The sequence below is a fragment of the Ornithodoros turicata genome, chromosome 2 (genome assembly GCF_037126465.1).
Source record: "Ornithodoros turicata isolate Travis chromosome 2, ASM3712646v1, whole genome shotgun sequence".
Classification (NCBI taxonomy): Eukaryota; Metazoa; Arthropoda; class Arachnida; order Ixodida; family Argasidae; genus Ornithodoros; species Ornithodoros turicata.
The window spans coordinates 141,530,186-141,552,061 of record NC_088202.1 but is presented as its reverse complement, the minus strand read 5'-3'; the positions used below and the strand labels follow the sequence as shown (position 1 = coordinate 141,552,061).

Here is a 21,876-nt window from a genome sequence, read left to right as displayed (position 1 = left end):
TGACTCCAATGCAGGCAAAGATCAGGAAAATATCTTCCCAATCATCGCCGACAAAGATGCCTCTTCTTTCTTAGGATAGTCTTTCTTATGCACTGCCCTAAAGTCCGTGCATACAGCCGACATTCGCGGAGCCTCGTGCAGTGCATTCCCCAGGAACGACAAGATGCCGTGGAGGGCAGCACAGTCTTAGTGAGCATACCAGAACTTGATGTGCCACTCACCTTGACCGTGACCAATGAACCGCGTGAAAGATTAAGGTGAAATCTTCAAAGAGCTGTACTGCAAGCGTTAACGAAGGTGCTCGCACGGAATATCGAGAACAACCTTTCCATGGAGCGCTACAGCAAGCAATACTGCATCGCGACCGTTCGTTAGTAATCGAGGATACGTTCCACCAAGGCAGACCACGTTAACGAAGGCGCATGAAAGTCCCTAGATTTTGTTGCATTTGTAGGCATTGAAGTATTTGTATGTAAGTCTACGTAGTGAGTACAATATCCCTGAAGGTTTTTTTTTCCTTGCCAAGGCGTTTGCGACTTACAAGAGGACACTTTTGGTGAGAGGAGAGTAAAGGCACTTACCGTATCCAACATGGCGGCTACATCTTCACCGTTGAACAGGATACCACCACGCCCCGACCCTGTGCGAAAGCTGATATTCTTTCCCTGAGCTGTGCTGATAACCAAGTGGCCCCCTTCACCAGCCAGTTTTGGGCTGCAAACAAGGAGGCACGGGGACATTGTTCGTGAACCCGCATCTGAATAGCGACAGAAGTCCCTCGCCGCTGGGGTGAGGGAGACGAGATGAAGCCTTAACGACTGGTGCATTATCGAGACTCCGTAACACACGAAAAACAGGCGTAATAAAAAGACGAATTGTTGGATAGCTAAGTATCATCACTCCCACTTGCATCATTCCGGCAACTATACGCAATGACTAGTTCCTTTGTGTATTTTTCGATAAGAGTGCGAGAATGTGTACAGCTTGTTGGCTGGGACTGAACATGATTGAGAACGCCAGGGACTTTCCTGACTAGTTGTTTGTCCAAATAAAATCAGTCGCTAGTTGGACGCTTCCGTGTGTGTGTGTCCCTCGGAGTTCTCAATCATGTTCAATACTTTTCGGTCTGGAATATATTTTACGACAGGTGTGAAATGTACCAGTGAATATGGCCGTGCAAAGCTCGAGATTTGCCATAAGCGTGTAAGAAAACTTTACCCATGCACAGTAGACAAAGTTACGAGTAAACGTATAAACACTTTCAAAATGTGCCTCATATATAAGGGGTATACCATAATATAAGGTATACCAAACACATCAGCACCACGCTCTTAAAAATGAACTTCACCACATAGCACGCTCCTAGCCAACCATCACCCCGAATGACAACATTCTCGCCCTAGATTTGTTGAAAACGGGAGGAGGAGCCTATTTTGTGCCATTATGCACGGCACAAAATAGACTCCTCCTCCCGTTTTCAACAAATCAGGGGCGAGAACGTTGTCATTCGGGATGGTGGTTGGCTAGGAGCGTGCTATGTGGTGAAGTTCATTTTTAAGAGTGCACCTCTGCGCCTGAAAGAGGGAGGGCGTCCCCTCCCCCCTTCCGACGGCCCTGCCCCCTCTTGGAGAACTTCGCGGGTCTTGAACGGCACGATATTATTTTGGAATCTCACGAAGAACGCCACTTTCGTGCTCGTTATTTAAAGAAAAGAAGGAAGATGGAAACAAAGCCACGAAAGTCATCAAAAACTTATCGCCGGCGCGAATATCTGTCAGGAACGAGACTAAGGCACGCAGCGCAAACAGATTTACATGCGGGGGTCGGGCACACAAAGCCGTAGATAACCTAAGAGGGCGACTGCGTGTCTATCTCTCAGAAAAAAGGGTGGACTAGTTACACCTTTCAGGAGGTAATAGTTGTCGCATATGTTGTGCCTAAAAGGTAGCAGAGTTCTACCTGCTACCTACGAATGATAGGGTTACCGCTACTGATTCGGCGAGCGAGAGGGGGCGTACGCCTTTTTGGTAGCAATTTGAATATATGATGATTGCTCTTTGCCACCTTTCTACACCCCTTATCGGACGCGATGTTGACCTACACTCCAAAAACGGAACTTCACCGCATAGCACACTGTGCGCCAACCATTGCCACGAATGATATAGGGTTATCGCCTCTGATTGGAAGACAGAATGAGTCGTACGCCTTTTAGTGGCAATTTTCATGCATACAAATTACCACAAAAAGGCGTACGCCCCCCTCTCTCTTCGAATCAGAAGCGATAACCCTATCATTCGTGGCAACGGTTGGTGTAGAATGTGCTATGCGGTGAAGTTCCGTCTTTATAGTGTACGTGGTAACTATAGAAGTGGCCACCATTTCACACCCTCTTTTCTTAGAGCGTAGGACCGCGAGCGAGCGCCGAAAGTTTCGATGGGACATCAGAGTATCGCGTGCACAACACCAGTATATGCTCTGAATCTTCGAGGACGCCACAGTCAGGACTGTTGTGACAGCATGTGACAGGACAGGATGGAGTTGGGCGAGTCCGCCTTCCCTATCGTGTGAAGCAGCCGAGCAGTATACCCGACATTTATCGGGTAAACACAAACAAGCCCACGCCACAGCCTCCGGTGCCACGAAGACTTCCGGTCCTTCCGCGACTAAGGACGCTCGGAAACCAGCCACCATGCAGGCTGATATCTTTCACTTTCCTGATTTGTTGAAAACGGGAGGCGTACGCCTCTTTGTGGCAAATTAAATTGCCATAAAAAGGCGTATACGGCCCTCTCTCTCCTCAAATCAGAAGTGATATCTGTTTCAATCGGCATAGTGGTTGGCGCAGGGAGTGTTTGCTGCGAAACCGGATGCCGTTTTGGCAACGAACCGGAAGCGGTGCAGAAATGCATGGGTAGGGAACATTGAGCCGGAGCTGGTGGATAGTTCTCCACTCCTAGAAATGAACTTCACCGCATAGCACGCTCCTAACCAACCATCATCTCCAATGATACCGTTATCTGCCCTGATTTGTTGAAAACGGGAGGCGTACGCCTTTTTGTGACACTTATGCTGTTCATAATTGTCACAAAAAAGGCGTACGCCTACCGTTTTCAACAAATCAGGGCAGATAACGATATCATTCGAGATAATGGTTGGCTAGGAGCGTGCTATGCGGTGAAGTTCATTTTTAAGAGTGTAGGGCAAGGGAAATTCGGCTTTAGCCCCGCCTGTTAAGTTGTCGCAAAGAGAAGCGCAAGGTATTTGTGGGGAGAGGAGGAAGTGCTCCCGCCTCTTGTATTACCTTTCTTTTCCCCAGTTTGACCTTGATGCTGGCGACAACCGACTCCCCAAAAAGAGAACAAAACAACCGTCTTATCACAAAGAAGCCAAGACATATGAAGGCGAAATTCTCTGCAAAAATGAGGCAAGCGGGGCCTAAGCGAAATTTTTACTAAGTTATAATGACTATTTCCGTTGCGATACTGTGCAAAGTCTTGGTTGGGTCCGTGGTTAACCGCGGAGGACTTCATATTTCTGTTAAAAAAAAGTGAGGTTCACTTGACAATTTTCAAAGCTCAAGTGAAAAAAAAATAAATTTCCCGAAATTGAAAGTTGTCTAAAGCCTTCCTCAATGACGGCAAAGTTTCAGAAGGTAATTGCCGAAAGTGCGACAATCCTCAAGTGAAACACCCTGTATATACTAAGGGGGTTTTAATTAAGAGTGACCCTAATTATTAAAAAAAATGTACTTGAGATAAAAATTAGAAACCTTCTGCGTCACACTTGTGAAGGGTTTTGCCGCCCAAACAGGTGGTTTCCATCAGCGTACCTCATTAATTAACTTAACTGAACTAAAAAATTCCCAAGGAAAGGTAACGTTTTTTTTTTTTTGCGCTAATTAGAAAGTCCATGGCCACAACACCCCATTTCAGTCACAATTACAGGATCTTTCACGATCTTTCCACACAAATTTGACACCCGAAAACACGTAAAAACTGTTCGAAACACCGTCGCTCATCAAGGCGCGCTCGTTCAAGTTTGGCAAAAGGGCAAGGGTGCAGGCCAGCTGGTACATGGTGAAAAATCGGAACCCGAGAAAGGGACAGAGGAAGGACGACACGACACGTTCTCGAACACAGCAAACCCTTTAAAGGGTTTAAGGGTTTAAAGGGGTAAAGGGTTAAAGGGTTTGCTGTGTTCGAGAACGTGTCGTGTCGTCCCTCCTCTGTCCCTTTCTCGGGTTCCAATTTTTCGTTCAAGTTTCTCCGCATAAAGTATGGGGAGAAGGAAAGGACAGCACTGGAAACAGCACAGAACATCCGATGTCAGTGATTATCGGTAAGTGATGGCTGCGAACAGATAAGCATGCGAAGACAAAATGTGTGACTGGGCCGGTCCCTCCCTACCCCTTCTTTTTCTGTTTTTCTCATGCTAGCTGCAGCTACACTCTTAAAACTGAACTTCACCTCGTAGCACCCTCCTAGTCAACCATCATCTCGAATGATATCGTTATCTGACCTGATTTGTTGAAAACGGGAGGCGTACGCCTTTTCTGCGACAATTATGACCTGCATAAGTGTACACAAAAAAGGCGTTCGCCTCCCATTTCCATCAAATCAAGGCAGGTAACGATATCATTCGAGATGATGGTTTGCTAAGAGCGTGCTATGCGGTGAAGTTCGTTTTTAAGAGTGCACTCTTAAAAATGAACTTCACCACATAGCACTCTCCTAGCCAACCATCATCCCGAATGACAACGTTCTCGCCCCTGATTTGTTGAAAACGGGAGGAGGAGCCTATTTTGTGGCGTGCATAATGGCACAAAATAGGCTCCTCCTGCCGTTTTCAGCAAATCAGGGGCGAGAACGTTGTCATTCGGGATGATGGTTGGCTAGGAGAGTGCTATGTGGTGAAGTTCATTTCTAAGAGTGTGTAGCTGTTCCATGCGCAGTGGGATTGTCTTTCTGCCTTGCCGATAGCGTCACCACTGATGAAATCCGAAAACGGGCTTGCAGGGATGGCAAGTTTTCGGGTGTCGAATTTTTGTGGAAAGATCGTGAAAGACACTGTAACTGTGACTAAAATAGGGTGTTGTGGCCATGGCCTTTCTAATTAGTGCAAAAAAAAAAAGTTACTTTTCCTTGGGAATTTTTTGAGTTCAGTTAAGCTAATTAGACAAATTAAAGAGGTACACCGATGGAAACCACACGTTTGTGCGGCAAAAACTTTCACAAGTATGACGCAGAAGGTTTCAAATATTTATCTCAAGTACTCTTTTTGAATAATTAGGGGTCACTATTAAGTGAAAGGCAATGTATGTGTATGTTTACAGTTTGATCGTGCACTCCCAGCCTTAGGACAGCTGTTTCGCTCTACTTGGATTTCGTCAGCCGGTGCGAGAAAGCGACATAACCTTGGGTCGGCGCCAAAAGCGTGTCTGGGCGAGACATCTGTGTTCGACGGTGACGGCGCCACCTGTGGAGGCCGCAATGCAAGCCAGAAAGAACGTATCCAAAGGCTCGCGTTTGCACTGCGCCCTCCACAGGTGACACCGTCACCGTGGAACACTGATATGTCTCGCGGAGACACACTTATCGCCGACCCAAGATCGTGTCACTTCCCTGCGCCGAGCTGATGAGCTTCAAGTAAAGCGAAACGGCTGTCCTCGGCTGGGAGTGTACGATTAAATTATAAACGTATTCTGAACGTGCAGCCACAGAGCTTCGGCTATTTTTCCTGAAGAGCGTTGAGTGCGACAGACGAACTTGCCCACCATGCTGCCTTCGGAGTGTAATAGCTTCGGATCGTAGGATCGCCAAAACATAGCGTTTTGATGTGCATGTCTAGCAGATATAAATGTTTACAACGTTACTTTTCAAAAGTTTGGGGATGGTTTCACAACCACGTTAATCAATCGTTGTGATGGCGAATTACATATTTTGTCTCCAAAAGAAGTGCAAAACCGATTTTTAGAACTAATTTTATCGGTACTATATAAAATATATTTTATGACAAGCTCATTTTTTAAATAAAAGAAGCTATGATTGGGGCTCAGGTGTTTTTTTTTTTTTCAGATTGGTTATACTGCACGGCAGGCACTCTGTGCGAGAAAGTACGTGTGCGTTAGGCAATTAATTACCAAAAGTTCATTATTCACCTTTTTAATCAGCTGTCTCAAGTCGTAAAGTCATGAATTATCGTTAACCTTTTAATCAGAGCTTTTCGTGCAAATGTGAGAAAGAATAGGCGGAGGCAGTCATTATTTAAAGGCATCCATCTTCTTAAAAAAAAGTACCGAGACGAGCGCGCACTTCGCGATATTAATCGACAGATATTGCCATGCAAATCATCCAAAACGGACACCATACGCGTCGGAAGATGAGCCCATTCCACGGTGGAGTACCATGCGGTGGAGCTGAGCTCCTGCCAATACCCCTGTCAGACGGCCACGATAAATGCCATTTCATGCAGTGCTACGGGAAATGGCAATTACCTGCCAGCAGTGGCGTAGCCACGGGGGGGCTAGGGGGGGCTCGAGCCCCTCCTACCTGCCACGACGGGCCCACGCAAATCGCGCAAAACCGAGGAGAAAATAATACATGGGGGGTTGGGGGCAGAGTGACGATCGCGAAAGTTCTTACAGTTCATGGCGTCTATCTAATCGGCACTCTTGAATGGTTTTCAAAGTATGAGCTTTTCAAAATCCTTCCGATCTCGTGACACCGCCTCATTGGACATCACTGCGAAATCGTATTGTGAACGCCCAAATCAAGCCCTTTCACCATCACCACCACCACCACCACGCCCAAATCAATTACCGCATTTTACGGTGTGCACAAGTATTGTGTGTTGTCGCACCCAGGATCAGCGGGGGGGGGGGGGGGAGTTTTCGTATGGAGCCCCCCCTACCTTGGCGGTCTGGCTACGCCACTGCCTGCCAGTCTGTCCGTGGTAGAAAACCGCTTTGCGGCCCAATTACGCCTTCAACGCCAGAAGGAGCTGTAACTCGTCGAAAAACCCACTGATGGTGTAGACATATCGCAGCAATTGAACGAGGAACGCAACACAGAAGACCACAGGACGATATCGTTGGTTTCCAATGTCACTCCTTTCGGGACATCAAGCGGTGCATTGCCGCTACTGTGGCTGCCACACCTCACCACAATATTAGGTACACTCTTAAAAATGAACTTCACCACATAGCACGCTCCTAGCCAACCATCACCCCGAATGACAACGTTCTCGCCCTAGATTTGTTGAAAACGGGAGGAGGAGCCTATTTTGTGCATTATGCACGGCGCAAAATAGGCTCCTCCTCCCGTTTTCAACAAATCAGGGGCGAGAACGTTGTCATTCGGGATGGTGGTTGGCTAGGAGCGTGCTATGTGGTGAAGTTCATGGCAAGCCCTATCACCACCACCACCACCACCATCATTTTTAAGAGTGTAGAGCAGAAAAAGAAGAAAAAAAAAACTACTGGGGAAATAACTGAAGCGTTCCACTTAGCAAAACTTGGACCAGAGCGCTACATCAGCGACCCTTCCATCTCACTAACCCCCTCTGAATTGGGATATTTGGGACGCGCTGAAAGCTGATATCCAAGGCAGACCAGCGCGGGTGCTCCCGCGAAAGGAAGAAACTGTCGCCTCTCTCTCTCTCTTTCCTCCCCCACAACCACCCTCACTCTCGCTGTTTCCTGTCATAAATTTCTCCAGTTGTGATTGCAGGCATATCGTGCCCTGTCTTCTTCTGTGTTGTGTCCCTCGTTAGATTGCTGATATATGTCTACACCTTCATGTTATACCAACTACTCCGTATATCTGCAGTGTTAACGAAAACCCATTTTAAAGCTTTAACTTTAAAGACTTCCTTTTTTTTTCGCGCGTGCGTGATATGAAACGCGAAGAACGAAGGGATGGAGCGGGGGATGGAACCAAGCCGGAGACGCTATAGGAACTTGGTGACATGGCACGTGTTGATTACACTGCGTCGTCTTTGGCTATTGAAGATGAATGCGATGCGACGTGTGCTTGTGTTTCAGCTAACGTAAAAGAACCCCCAGTAAGCAAAATTGAATAAATCAATCTCAAATTAATTGAAATAAATGTACTGTGGCACAGCTCATGGACACAGACATCGCTGCCCAGATATCGCAGTGAATCCCCCTAAGTATAGCCCCCTCTCTCACTGCCGTCAGAAGGTCAACAAAAAAGAAAACGCCCATTCGCACTACCGGCATCGTAAATTCAAGTTAACTTCATTCCCGCTCTATGCTGTACAAACCGCCTTCCAGGACCTGATGTTTGGCGCCCTCGCTGGCGAGGGCGCCCGGGGCGGCTGCCCCTCTCGCCCCTCCCCATCGCTACGGCTCAGGGGCCGGATTCACAAAGAGCTCGTGCGACGGAATCTGTCGTAACTCCGTCGTACGAAAAAGTTACGAAGAAGTGTAGATTCACGAAGGGCGCGCGTCGCAAAATCTTCGCAGCTTACGGCGGAATCCTGCGAGAGCTCCCGAGCAGTCTTACGAAGAAAGATGGCGGCGTTATTTGGCAGCGGTGGATTTGGAGACGGGAAACAAAGACTCCGTAATAAGCTCGAACGCATTGCACTTTGACACAGAACCTTCGAGACCATCCCCGAAGTGACATTGAGGCACTTTTTTGCTTGGTAACCTTCAACAAATGCTTCAACTTTGTGCTCCGTAAAATCGGGTCGCAGGGATTTTTCAAGCATCCCCTACACCCCGCTAAAACACCCCCAACACCCCTCCAAATTGTCTGCAAGAATGGCAAAAGAAGCCATAAAAGCTGCAAAACTGAGTGCCACACACCGTTTACAAAACACCCTCACCCACCCCGTCCCCGAGACGAACATACTGGGAATATATTTGCTGTGTCATCGAACGCGTTTCGCCTGTGATTGCATGGCATCCATTATGGCTACCGAAAGACCGAGAGCACGTGCAGTAACAAAACATTTGGGGACGAACAACTTCGTCTTCTCCTAATGGGACGACTCTTATTGGTGCGATCACAAATTTTCGTCATCGTTACCATAGCGAAAACATAGTCTCGCACCCTTTGGCTGTTTGTCTCCGAGGTGCACGTGACAGGAAGCGAACAACTTCCTCTTCCTCGTCAAAGGGGGTACCCTCTCCACTACGATAGCTTTGTGAATCGCGCTTACGACGCCGTCGTACGCGCGTCGCAGGCTACGACGTCTTAGCGCATCTTAGCGTAACTTACGATCGCGTTTGTGAATCCGACCCCTGGGTCAGGATTCACAAAGAGCTCGTGCGACGGAATCTGTCGTAACTCCGTCGTACGAGAAAGTTACGACGAAGTGTAGATTCACGAAAGGCGCGCGTCGCAAAATCTTCGCAGCTTACGGCTAGAATCCTGCGAGAGCTCCCGAGCAGTCTTACGAAGAAAGATGGCGGCGTTATTTGGCAGCGGTGCATTTGGTGACGGGAAATAAAGACTCCGTAATACTCGCCAACGCATTGCACTTTGCCACAGAACCTTCGAGACCATCCCCGAAGTGACATTGAAGTACTTTTTTGCTTGATAACCTTCAACAAATGCTTCAACTTTGGGCTCCGTAAAATCGGGTCGCAGGGATTTTTCAAGCATCCCCTACACCCCGCTAAGACACCCCCAACGCCCCTCCAAATTGTCTGCAAGAAAGGCAAAAGAAGCCATAAAAGCTGCAAAACTGAGTGCCACACACCGCTTACAAAACACCCTCACCCACCCCCTCCCAGGGACGAACATACTGGGAATATATTTGCTGTGTCATCGAACGCTTTTCGCCAGTGATTGCATGACATCCATTATGGCTACCGAAAGACCGAGAGCACGTGCAGTAACAAAACATTTGGGGCATAGCCTCCTATACTGAGGGGCTATATATAGGAGGCTATGTTTGGGGACGAACAGCCAAAGGGTGCGAGACTATGTTTTCGCTATGGTAACGATGACGAAAATTTGTGATCGCACCAAGACTCGTCCCATTAGAAGAAGACGAAGTTGTTCGTCCCCAAATGTTTTGTTACTGCACGTGCTCTCGGTCTTTCGGTAGCCATAATGGATGCCATGCAATCACAGACGAAACGCGTTCGATGGCACAGCAAATATATTCCCAGTATACGATGAAAGATGAAAGTCACTGAAAAGGTTAGCCAGCTGTAGGAGTCGAACCCACATGTTTGTCCCTTCTATGTTGTTCCAGCCTCAGAACATCAGTTCTCTCATATTCCCAGTATGTTCGTCTGAGGGAGGGGGTGGGTGAGGGTGTTTTGTAAACGGTGTGTGGCACTCAGTTTTGCAGCTTTTATGGCTTCTTTTGCCTTTCTTGCAGACAATTTGGAGGGGTGTTGGGGGTGTCTTAGCGGGGTGTGGGGGATGCTTGAAAAATCCCTGCGACCCGATTTTACGGAACACAAAGTTGAAGCATTTGTTGAAGGTTATCAAGCAAAAAAGTGCCTCAATGTCAGTTCGGTGATGGTCTCGAAGGTTCTGTGGCAAAGTGCAATGCGTTGGCGCGTATTACGGAGTCTTTGTTTCCTGTCTTCAAATCCACCGCTGCCAAATAACGCCGCCATCTTTCTTCGTAAGACTGCTCGGGAGCTCTCGCAGGATTCCGCCGTAAGCTGCGAAGATTTTGCAACGCGCGCCCTTCGTGAATCTACACTTCGTCGTAACTTTCCCGTACGACGGAGTTACGACAGATTCCGTCGCACGAGCTCTTTGTGAATTCGACCCCTGGTCCCATGGCCAAGTATCCCAGTATCATGGCCACAGATACCGCAGTGAAAAACGCGAATTATTTGTCGTTGTAATTCGCGAGTGAGGTGAGACCGTGAATAAGTCGTTTAGGTGTTCTAACCGCTAATTAAATTGTGTTGACTAGCTCCATTCATACATCAAGAACGGTTGAGTCTCTCCAGTCCTGGTACCACGAACACTTGGGAGTAATGTTGGGATGCGAGATATCAGGAATCCTGCAATCTCGGCTATTTTTAACCTGCCGATATATTGGTATAATTTTCTTTAAAAAAAAAAGTAGTGTTCAACTTTAAGCGTGGTGTAGGAGGACTCGAAGGCTCTTCTAGATCGTGTGACGTCATTCTCTAAGAAACGTCCACAATGACAAGGGCCAACAAGGGCATACGGAATATCACGTTTGAATACGAAACCGAAACTACCACGGGTTTTCGATTTGTGCACCGTGCAGTTCAGACTGTCAAACGGGATAGCTCTATAGTTGTCTTCAATTTAAGAAGGAACAGAAATGTGGTCCGCCAGCTACAAACGCCGCTGGAGATAAGGCGACACCACAGCACGCCAGGAGAACTACTGCAGCGCCTCCATGCGCCCATGCGCCATCAGTAGACGAATGGCAGAGAGGGCTCGCGTAGTGTCATGCGGCCAGTCGAAGCATCCAATACGAAAGCAGCGTGAGTATGATGGATTATATTATATGGCAAAGGAGGAAGCGTGAACTCTCTGCGTGAATCATCCTATCCGCGGCGCAGTAATATTTTGAGAGCTGACGGACTACATTTCTTTTCCTTCTTAAGTTGAACACGACTATAGTTTCACACTATCCCTCGGATAGTGGCAAAAGTAGCTTTGATCAACCGTACACTCTTAGAAATGAATTTCACCGCATAGCACGCTCCTAGCCAACCATGATCTCGAATGATATCGTTATCTGTCCTGATTTGTTGAACACGGGGGCGTACACCTTTTTTGTGACAATTATGAACGGCATAAGTGTCACATAAAGGCGTACGCCTCCAGTTTTCAACAAATCAGGGCAGATAACGATATTATTCGAGATGATGGTTGGCTAGAAGCGTGCTATGCGGTGAAATTCATTTTTAAGAGTGTAGCGGCGTCCTCTGCGAAGAGAGCTATGATGTTTAGCGACCCCACATTGGGTGAATGAATTTTACTTGGCTCGGCGGGGGATAGAACCCGTTCAGCAATACGACACGTTGCCGACTGATCCACAGGGTCGCCACTGCTGCACGGTGTCCTTTAGTTGCTTGGTGGACGGCTTCGTTATCCACCGTTTTTCATTTTCCACCCGTAGATGCGGCTTCAGGCTCTACCATTTGCCGTACTAGTTATTTATTTATTTGCTACTACTAACTACTACTACGACTACTATTAGTTGCGGAGAACGTCCTCGTCTTTTTTTTTTCTTATTATTTTATGAAATACGTGGCGGTGCAAGTAAAACTAACATTTCTTTGGTAAGGTCAGGTGCATAGGTGCGCACTTTGTGGTATGTATTGGTATGTGTGTAAAATCTAGTCCCGAGGAAGGCCTGGGCTTCTTTGAAAACGAAAAATCTCTTTTGCATTGCTTCCAATGTGTTCGTCTTGAGTGGTATACAAGCATACTCTATGTACGCCCAGAATCAGAGTTCAAGGTAAGTCGTTACAAGTAACTCGTTACTGTAACTAAGTTCCTTTTTTGTTAACTTGTAACTTAACTCGGTACTTTTTCGCCGAGGTAACTTTCAGAGGAACCCTTTCTTTTTCAGGTAACTTTTCCAATGTAAGTTAAGTTCCAAGTTACTTTTAATTCGCTTTTCACTCACGTCCACATATTTTCTTGCTTTCTCTCCGGTTCCTTCATTGCGTTTCTTTTTTTTTTTTGCCATAAAACGTGATATTCAATCAATACCAGTATTTTATTCAGGAAGCAAGAACCGCTGCCATTGAAATGAAGCTGAACCATCGTGCGCCCACACGAAGTACGATGCAAAGCTTGTTGCACTCCTCCTCATGCAACTCAACTGCTCATGCGCGCTGCACATGCGTAATGCTATTTTGTGTCCGAAGTAACTTGGAAGTAACTCGTTCCTTTTTTTAAGTAACTCAGTAACTGCGAGTTACATTTCAGGCTGAAGAACTTCGTTATGAACTTAGTTACATTTTTCACATGGTAACTTAACTCGTAACGAGTTCTTTTTGATGGGTAACTTCTCAATCTATGCCCAGAATCATGTGGCTAACGTCACGTTACCCATACACTTCTCATAGTCTTACATATCTACACTTTCACAGAATGTTACATATTCTTAATATGTGTGTAATACGCACATATGGATATAAAAGCTACTTCACCATTATTCATTCGCGTCTAAGTGATGGATCTCAACATAGGCCTCGGGAAGTTATACGAAGGCTTAATATATACATACTACACTTTTGGTACTGCTTTTCGTTTTCTTCTGTTTAGAAATGAATGTACGGGTTATACCCTTCAAGATGTAATTTGTTTAACACGGAGTTTCTGTTAAAGTACACTCTTAAAAATGAACTTCACCCCATAGCACGCTCCTGGCCAACCATTATCTCGAATGATATGGTTATCTGCCCTGATTTGTTGAAAACGGGAGGCGTACGCCTTTTCTGTGACAATTATGACCAGCATAAGTGTCACAAAAAGGCGTACGCCTTCCGTTTTCAACAAATCAGATCAGATAACGATATCATTCGAGATTATGGTTGGCTAGGAGCGTGCTATGCGGTGAAGTTCATTTTTAAGAGTGTAGATTAACGTTTGTATAATGTGTTATCGCCTCGCGGAAGGCACATGCGAGCAAGATAAAATCAGCGTACACGGAGTCGCTCTTTTATCTTATGCAAAAAAAAAAAAGAAAGAGGCGATTACATTTGATGAAATCGTAACTCACTTGTTAGGAAATGTATCTCCGGAAAGCGACGTAACCCAGGCACAACACAGGGCCACAAGCAACGCTTCACGAGGCTTCAACATATTCCGCCGTTGTGAGCGACACTCACACGCAGGCACACGCGTGTAGTGTGTGTGTGTGTGGCAGTGCAGGGACCGGGACGGCACCGCACGCCCCCCATGGACGGACGCGTCGCAGGTGCGTCTTTTTACGCGCGGCGGGAATCGCTTACGCGTCGCGCCCCTTGATCTTCTTACATGTCGGTCGTCCTATAACGCCGATGCGACAGAGTTTTAGCGGTAGGACGATGGGAAAGATGAAGAAAGCACGGCTCGGACAGTGTCCGGATTTTTCGTACCTATAGTGACCGAAGGAAAGATAAAGACTTGTTTGTAGCTCAGTCGCTATCCATGTTGGTTTTCCGGGGTCCTTCCCACTTCGCCGTCCCTACAAATTGTGAGTGAGTTATCTCCCCCTGACGGGAGGAATCACGTGTTACGTGACCTTCTGACGCCATCCATCACTCTTAAAAATGAACTTCACCACATAGCACGCTCCTAGCCAACCATCACCCCGAATGACAACGTTCTCGCCCTAGATTTGTTGAAAACGGGAGGAGGAGCCCATTTTGTGCCATTATGCACGGCACAAAATAGGCTCCTCCTCCCGTTTTCAACAAATCAGGGGCGAGAACGTTGTCATTCGGGATGGTGGTTGGCTAGGAGCGTGCTATGTGGTGAAGTTCATTTTTAAGAGTGCACTCAAACGTTGCCTGCCTGCGTACTGTTGATGAGGCCCAACAAGGCCGAAACAGCTGTCCAGTACTGGCATGGCGACGTTTGAGTTACAAACCTACAAATTTCACTGTTCTCCGTTCGCTTCTCACTTAGTATCGGCGCCGATACAGCGAAATGAGCTCAGCTTGTTCTCGCAGACAGTGCTGTCTGCGAGGCAGTCCATTTTCGGTGCAATCTGTATCTCCTGAAAGGTCGTGAAATGCATGGAAACAGGTTAAAACGCTCGAATAAAAGTTTCAGAACGAAGCTTATCTGCGAGCGCTTCGTCTCTAACCTTGCTTTTTGTGTGCACCGATTCTTACAGACAACCCAGAAAGAAAGCAAGAAAAAAAAAAGACACGGATAAGCTTATTCTTACACAATCGTCCACAATTTATTGGCATTAAAAGCCTCAGCATGCTTACAGCTTAACTTCCTTATTGTGCTCCAGCGCGTCCGCCACGCTAAGCCTAACCATCGCGTCCTGAACAAAAATCTGCATTTCGTTCGCTAAAACGACTTCGATAAGCTTCGAGAACACGCGCGGAACCACGGAAACAGATGGCACGTTGCTTGGTGATATCCTACTTTGAAGTACGTTCACTCTCAAGCCTCGCGCATATAAGCTTAGATATTGCAATTTGTGATTCTGCTGGGGTGGATTTTGAGATTCTGGGTGCGCTAGGATGTCGTGGCTTAACTGGGTCGGGAGTCCAAGAACATATATTCATTTTTCGACCCAGCCCCTTAATACGTCATTCAATGCACTGCGCACATAGGCTTCGAAGTTAGATAACTTCGAAGCCTATGTGCGCAGTGCATTGAATGACGTATTAAGGGGCTGGGTCGAAAAATGAATATATGTTCTTGGACTCCCGACCCAGTTAAGCCACGACATCCTAGCGCACCCAGAATCTCAAAATCCACCCCAGCAGAATCACAAATTGCAATATCTAAGCTTATATGCGCGAGGCTTGAGAGTGAACGTACTTCAAAGTAGGATATCACCAAGCAACGTGCCATCTGTTTCCGTGGTTCCGCGCGTGTTCTCGAAGCTTATCGAAGTCGTTTTAGCGAACGAAATGCAGATTTTTGTTCAGGACGCGATGGTTAGGCTTAGCGTGGCGGACGCGCTGGAGCACAATAAGGAAGTTAAGCTGTAAGCATGCTGAGGCTTTTACGTACCTAAACAGAAATTATGAAATGTGAAATTATTTTCTAAAGAAACTCTATTGTATTGACTCTGTAGAGACATTACGTACTGTACTTCATAGAGTGTCTATAGAAATTCGTATGGGATCCTGATGTGTTTCTACTGATTTCTTACGGAATATTTGTCATCGTAATTCTATAGGAACTCTCATGAGGTACGAATGAGAGAGCTTCGATCCCTTTTCTTGAGAATTCCTTTATAGAGGTGCGTCGTGTGCTTTTAGCGAAGCGAAATAAAATAAAGGAAACACTGTTCAACTGTCTCTTCCATCTCATCGTCATCGAGAAATCGTTGTCCTCAAAGTTGCTTCTTCAGATGTGGACATAGAAATAAATCATTGGCCCGGAGAAGCTGCTGGGCGGTAGGAGGCAAGAGTGGGGCGGCCTTTTTTTTTTCTTTCTTGAATTTTCCCGGACGCTTTTCTTTATTGCCTCACGCAACCGAACCAGCACTTGTTCATAACAGGCCCCTGTTAACGTAGCTTTGCATTGTTAGTAATAAATCCGCCTCTCACCCCCCTCCCCCACAAAAAAAGAGAGAGAAAAAAGAGAGAGAGACAGAAGAGAAAATGGTGCATGATCTTCTCCATAGAGGCTGGTTTGAATCCTATGATCGGAGAAGACTTCGTGTGCTTCTAGCCATGGCATCTTGCTCGCTCTCGGTGTCCCAGTCGTAGACCCAGCTTTCATCTAAGGTTTATTTATTACTATCACCTATTACCTTGAAGGAAGAAATCAATGTGCATGCAACATTGCAATACCAATACCGTCAGGATATTGCATAATTAAGCTTATAACTTAGTGAACTACCCTCTCGTATCCTATTCTGTGCAAAACGCAACGAGTGTGAACTGAAGATTTGAATTGAAGAGTTTAGCTAAACACTCAAATTTAGTTTCTCGTATACCACATTACTCGCGCGATTCTCCCTGGCTTTCTAGATTACCTTTGCGATTTTTTTTTTCTTAAAGGATCCACGAAGAGATCCCGGAAAAATCTGAGTTATCGGTGGCGAATGGACCTCAATATGAACTGGAATACCTTTATCCGATTTTTCCCATATTTCATTCAACGCGAGCACAGTACACACACACACACACACACACACAAAAAAAGGCCCCGTGCAGGCGGCCTGTCATCACATGCATCATGTATTCACTCCGAGGGTGCACTAAGCCAGTCCGCTGACATCACATCTAGCTTCTCCATTGCGCCGGCAACGGTCGTGTCGCAGCAGTCGCCTTTTTTTTACCGCGGTTTTTAGGTAATGCATTCGTTATTCTAACTAATGCTTGTCTCATACTCCACATGGTGGATGTTTTAGTGACCAGGGATGCATTACATATGCTTACAAAGCTCTTGCGGTTCTATTCATGGCCTCTGGGTTTGTAAAAAAAGAAAAAAAAAACAGAATTTTTAACGTGTCCAAATACATTCGTACGGGTCTGCCTTATGCAAACCCCTTAAAATTAAGTAGGCGCGACGCAGCGGTAGTTTATTGCTGCCATATTCTTCCGCATGACACTATAGTTATCGCATAATTACTCTGTGTCTGCAAGGAAATACTTCGAAGTCACTTTTTTACGATATGCATTATCACAGTAACGCATTTAATTTGTCCGTAAATCAAGGCTGCTGAAGGCGTATTACAGATGTAACGCGATGTGACGAAGTCGTACGCTTCTGCTGTTCCAAGGGATCTGCGTGAGCGTACTGAGTCTGTGTTGCCGCATGAAACCCGTACTTCATTGCACGTCCATAAACCCGAGCCTGGGGAGCAGGCGGAGATCCCAAAGTATAACCACCTGGTCCTCTGGATGCACCGAAGAAGTTGAGAGTAGCGCGGCTTGAAGCAGTCCGCCGACTTTCTGCGGAACCGCAACTCAGTCGAGACGCAGGAGGTGGTGACCGTGGCGGTAGCTGTGGTGCATAAGGTGCCATTGGTCGATTTACAGACAGCATAGGTGAGAAGTGCCCCATAAAGGGAGCAGGGACCATGTAGCGCTGAGCTGGAACGATGAACTGGGGGGATGACGGTGCCGTAAACTGTGGTGGTGGAGACGGCGGCGGCGACTGCACTATAACTTGTGGAGGCGGTGGCGGGGACTGCATGACGACTTGTGGAGGCGGTGGCGGAGACTGCACGATAACTTGTGGAGGCGGTGGCGGGGACTGCATGACAACTTGTGGAGGCGGTGGCGGAGACTGCACGATAACTTGTGGAGGCGGTGGCGGGGACTGCACGATAACTTGTGGAGGCGGTGGCGGGGACTGCATGATAACTTGTTGAGGAGGCGGTGGGGGCTGTACGATAATATGTGGAGGTGACGCTGGAGACCGTACGATAATTGGTGGTGGCGGTGGCGGCGACTGTACGATTATTGGCGGAGGAGGAGGTGGTGGCGACCGTAGGATAACTTGAGGCAGTGGCGCAGAGTGGATAGTCACCTGCGATGTTTGCGACCTGGACGACTGCAGGTTACGATATTTGCAGGAAACTTCGAAGGTTTGTTGAGATCCGTCACCGTGGTACGGCGGCGGTTCATAGTAGCAAGATATCTCATCGTAGGACTCAATTATATCGTGGCTGTGTGGAGACGACACGATAGCTGTGGCGTAGGAGAGAGCCGATGACGGTGCGCATTCGTATTGGGAGTCGTCATTTGGTGGAGCCCTGGTGCACGAGTGACGTGCTTCATAGTGCAAGGCACACCCTTGCCAAGGCTGCAAGGTACATAGTGCCGCCCTTGGTGCCATTGTTTCCAGGACGGACATGGCTATGTTCGTCTGATAATGGTTAGCCGGAGTTCGGACTGTAGTCGTACGCCGACAGGAAGGCGGTTCATTGGAAATAGTTTTTTGAGACGACGACTGCTCATCGCTAAGGCTACTTTGGTACCAAGGTTGTTCACTGGCGTCTGTTGCTCGACGCTGACGCTGTTTGTCCGCAATCATTCTTGAATCCTGCTCGTCGTTAACCTCACGAAGGTAGGACTGCCGTCTTTCAGAGTAAGGCCCTTTATCGACGGCTTGCAGATAGGAGGGCTGGTCATCGCCGCTACGTGCAGAGAACGTTCCCGACGACGACATTGTTGACGATTTTCTGCCTGTGACATATTCTTGTGCCTGCTTCGTACCGCGCTTGTCCACACTTCTCCTACGCCCTTTAGTCTTTATAAAGAAACTCGATGCCCCAATTGCCAGTGGTATAACGAGAACACTAATGGTTACCGCCAGGAGGAGTGCCACCCAGTGTCCCACCAGTTCTGTTGTGAACAGACTGCAGGCAACATCCATAAACGACGACACGATGCTGAGTGGGATGTAGCACGGCCCAATCACTTGTACTGTATCCTGTATTAGGGTTTCTGCATTTGTGACCGCATCCTTCAAGAACTGAGAGTAATAGGATGAAATCCGGGGTACTAAAATGTTCAGAATACCACTTTCATTCGTTGAGGTGACTCCAGTATCCGTTATACGGGCCCATTTGTTATAAATTTTGATTATACTCTGCCTCGATGCCTCGGTGTGGCTGACAGATGATGCTTTCTGGACAGCCATTAGTAGGAGCTTAACTATTGCAGTGTGGTCCCGGAGGGTCAGCTTGTCAGGCCCATTCACAGCAGACATCAACTGTGATGTCGACGTCCCCGGGATAGTTCGGAACAGCGGTGAATCATACTTGTAAGATGCATTTCGTTTTGGAACTTGTAGGTTTAAAATGGAGGTCGATTCGTTGCTACAACTGTTAAACAGTTCACTGGGAACCAGCTTTGTGAACGGTTGCCATCTGCGTTCCAGTGGCCATAACATCGCGAGCGCATCGTCCAGAACGCTGTAATGCTTCAAACGGTACGGGGCGCACAGATAACATTCTGTCAATGTACTGTACGCTGTCAGAGCTGTGGCCATAGACATTCCAGTTATCGAATGTATGATAAACAGACAAGCGCTAAAAATGAACGCGTAGCCGACAATGCTCGATGCCCGGCTTCGTTTGCTGGGCTCCACGTACGTGTTCCGAACGGTTGCACCGATCCCAAGACTGCATGCCAGCACTCCGACGGCAAGAAGCTGCAGCAGTATGAGAGCGAGGAGCCAATGCATAAAGTCCTCACTAAAATATTTGTACACGCCGTGCTTTTCTTCAAAATCTGATATCGACTTTTCTACGGCGTTGATTCCGTCCAGCGTGGTCCAGACGCCATGTTCGGTTTCATTGATGCCACCGATGGTGCTGTTCCTTAACCCTTGCACTATATCCGACCTTTCGGCTGCTGTCGAGTCCGAAACGTGTTGCACTACTCGGCTTATAATTATCTGGTGCTTTCGGTTGAGGACAGAGCACTGGTACTGGATGTCTCTGAAGGAACCGTCTTGCGGAACTGTCGAGTTTTCCTTCATAAGCCCTTTCAAGTATTTTACGTCATCCGCACAGTCACGCGCAACATTATAAAGAGGTGCATTCCGGTCTGCTAGAAGCTTGTCTTCAACGAAATTTCGAAAGCTCGTCTTGAACTCCGAAGATACGAGCTTCGTCGCCCCTGACATCGCTTCAGACCTTGCAGAGTCGTTCATATTCCGCAATACATCTCTCACGTATGCTCGCAGGTTTCTAAACGCCATCCCCTTCATGTCAGGAGCTTTTACGACGAGAGATGTTATCAATGTATCCCTAGTGTTGATAAGGCAGACGCATGAGTACATCAATGTCGCTAGAGAGAGGGCGAGAAGCACCATGCACACCATATAGGCCAGCGTGGATGTCTTTACTTCCCGCTTGCGTCTACGCTGTCGAGCTAGATGACAAATTCCTCCCACAGTACCTGATACAAGAAGAAATCCAACTGCGAACCAGAACACGTCGATGAAGTTATTGATGCTTTGCTGATGGTGGGAGATATAGCCGAGTAGCGTGTCTACATTTGGACTTGCAGCGGCGCTAGAGAAGAACTGAGCGTCGTCTGGTTCTTCAGAGAGCTTCTGAAGAGCCCACTTGCCCAAGTTACTAACAAGCGGTGACGACCCCTCCGGTAGAAAACCGTATCTCACCAGGGTGATACCATCCGGTTCCTCTGAAGAATTTTGGTCCGCAGAAGCGAATGTGTGCAGCACAGCCCGTGAAATGGTTCTGGAAGGCATTGTCGAGGAAGACCAGCGCAGAAGCTCCACAGGCCGCAACACAACCGACAGAACGAGGGCGCGTTCTTCTTCTTCTTCTTCCTAGAAGTGGCGAATAGTCCATACGCCCAGTGACCGTTGCGTTGATAAACTGGGCTTCTGGCTGAGCCGCTACGGGCAGCTGCTACAAGTAATAGCAGCGCTGTATCATCTCCTTGCCGCGTATACCAGTAAAAAAGCGTGAAACAAGGAAAAGAGTTAGGGACCCACGCAGAAGGGACAAATTCTTGTGGTTTGTCGTGTCTGTTCTTCGGCATCGTGACGGTGACTTAACGTGACCGAACCATAAAGGTGTATAAATGTTTTTGTAGTATGCGGTGCCTGGAGATAAATATCACCCACCTTTTATTTCATGGACAATACAGTAAAGTAAAGAAAGGCCCCGTGACCTCACTGCCGAGTGCTTAATAATCACTTTAATGTTCTTCGTTGCACTTCGTTGACGCTATTTCCGCGTGTGTTACTCATACTCAATATATAGGAACAATAGCAACACCAAAGACGCAGTTTTCACAATTCTGCTGGTAATATGCGTTGGCGGTATATGTGTAAAACAATTGCGTCGACTGCTGAAGCTGCGGGTGTGTGCACAGTGACCTTCTCAAACTCTCTAGTAGTATAACTGTAGGAGGAAATAACGAAGACAAGAGACGGACGACATACAGCACGGCCGCGTACGGGTGACGAGTACGATTGTATACGCAGTCGTGCTGTGTGTTGCCTGTCTCTTATCGTCGTTATTCTCTGCTGCGGTTATATTTCAAGTATAGCATACCAAATACCCCGACAACCCCTGGTGGACTTCGTCAAACACACAAGTGACAGAAAGAAACCAATGCAAAGATAAAGAAACCATAATCACTGGATCGTCCAAAACTTTGTGTGTTTTATCCCAACCACTATGTGCATATCACGTCTGCATTGTAGGATAAACATAAGAGGAGCTCCAGCATGCGACACCACGCTGCTGATGTCCTTTATTCGGCATCTA

The 21,876-nt window shown here is 47.3% G+C and overlaps 1 protein-coding gene across 1 annotated transcript in view; it reads right to left on the bottom strand.

Moving 5' to 3' along the window:
• LOC135386240 (cubilin-like) overlaps window positions 1–13,841 on the bottom strand; it is a 165,110-nt gene extending 151,269 nt beyond the window's left edge. The window contains exons 1-2 of the mRNA XM_064616049.1: window positions 13,714–13,841; window positions 582–714 (exon numbers count right to left, since the gene is read on the bottom strand). Coding sequence (XP_064472119.1) covers window positions 582–714; window positions 13,714–13,796 — 216 coding nt within the window. The 5' untranslated portion in view covers window positions 13,797–13,841. The remainder of the gene's footprint in view (window positions 1–581; window positions 715–13,713) is intronic.
• Window positions 13,842–21,876: the final 8,035 nt, after the last annotated feature.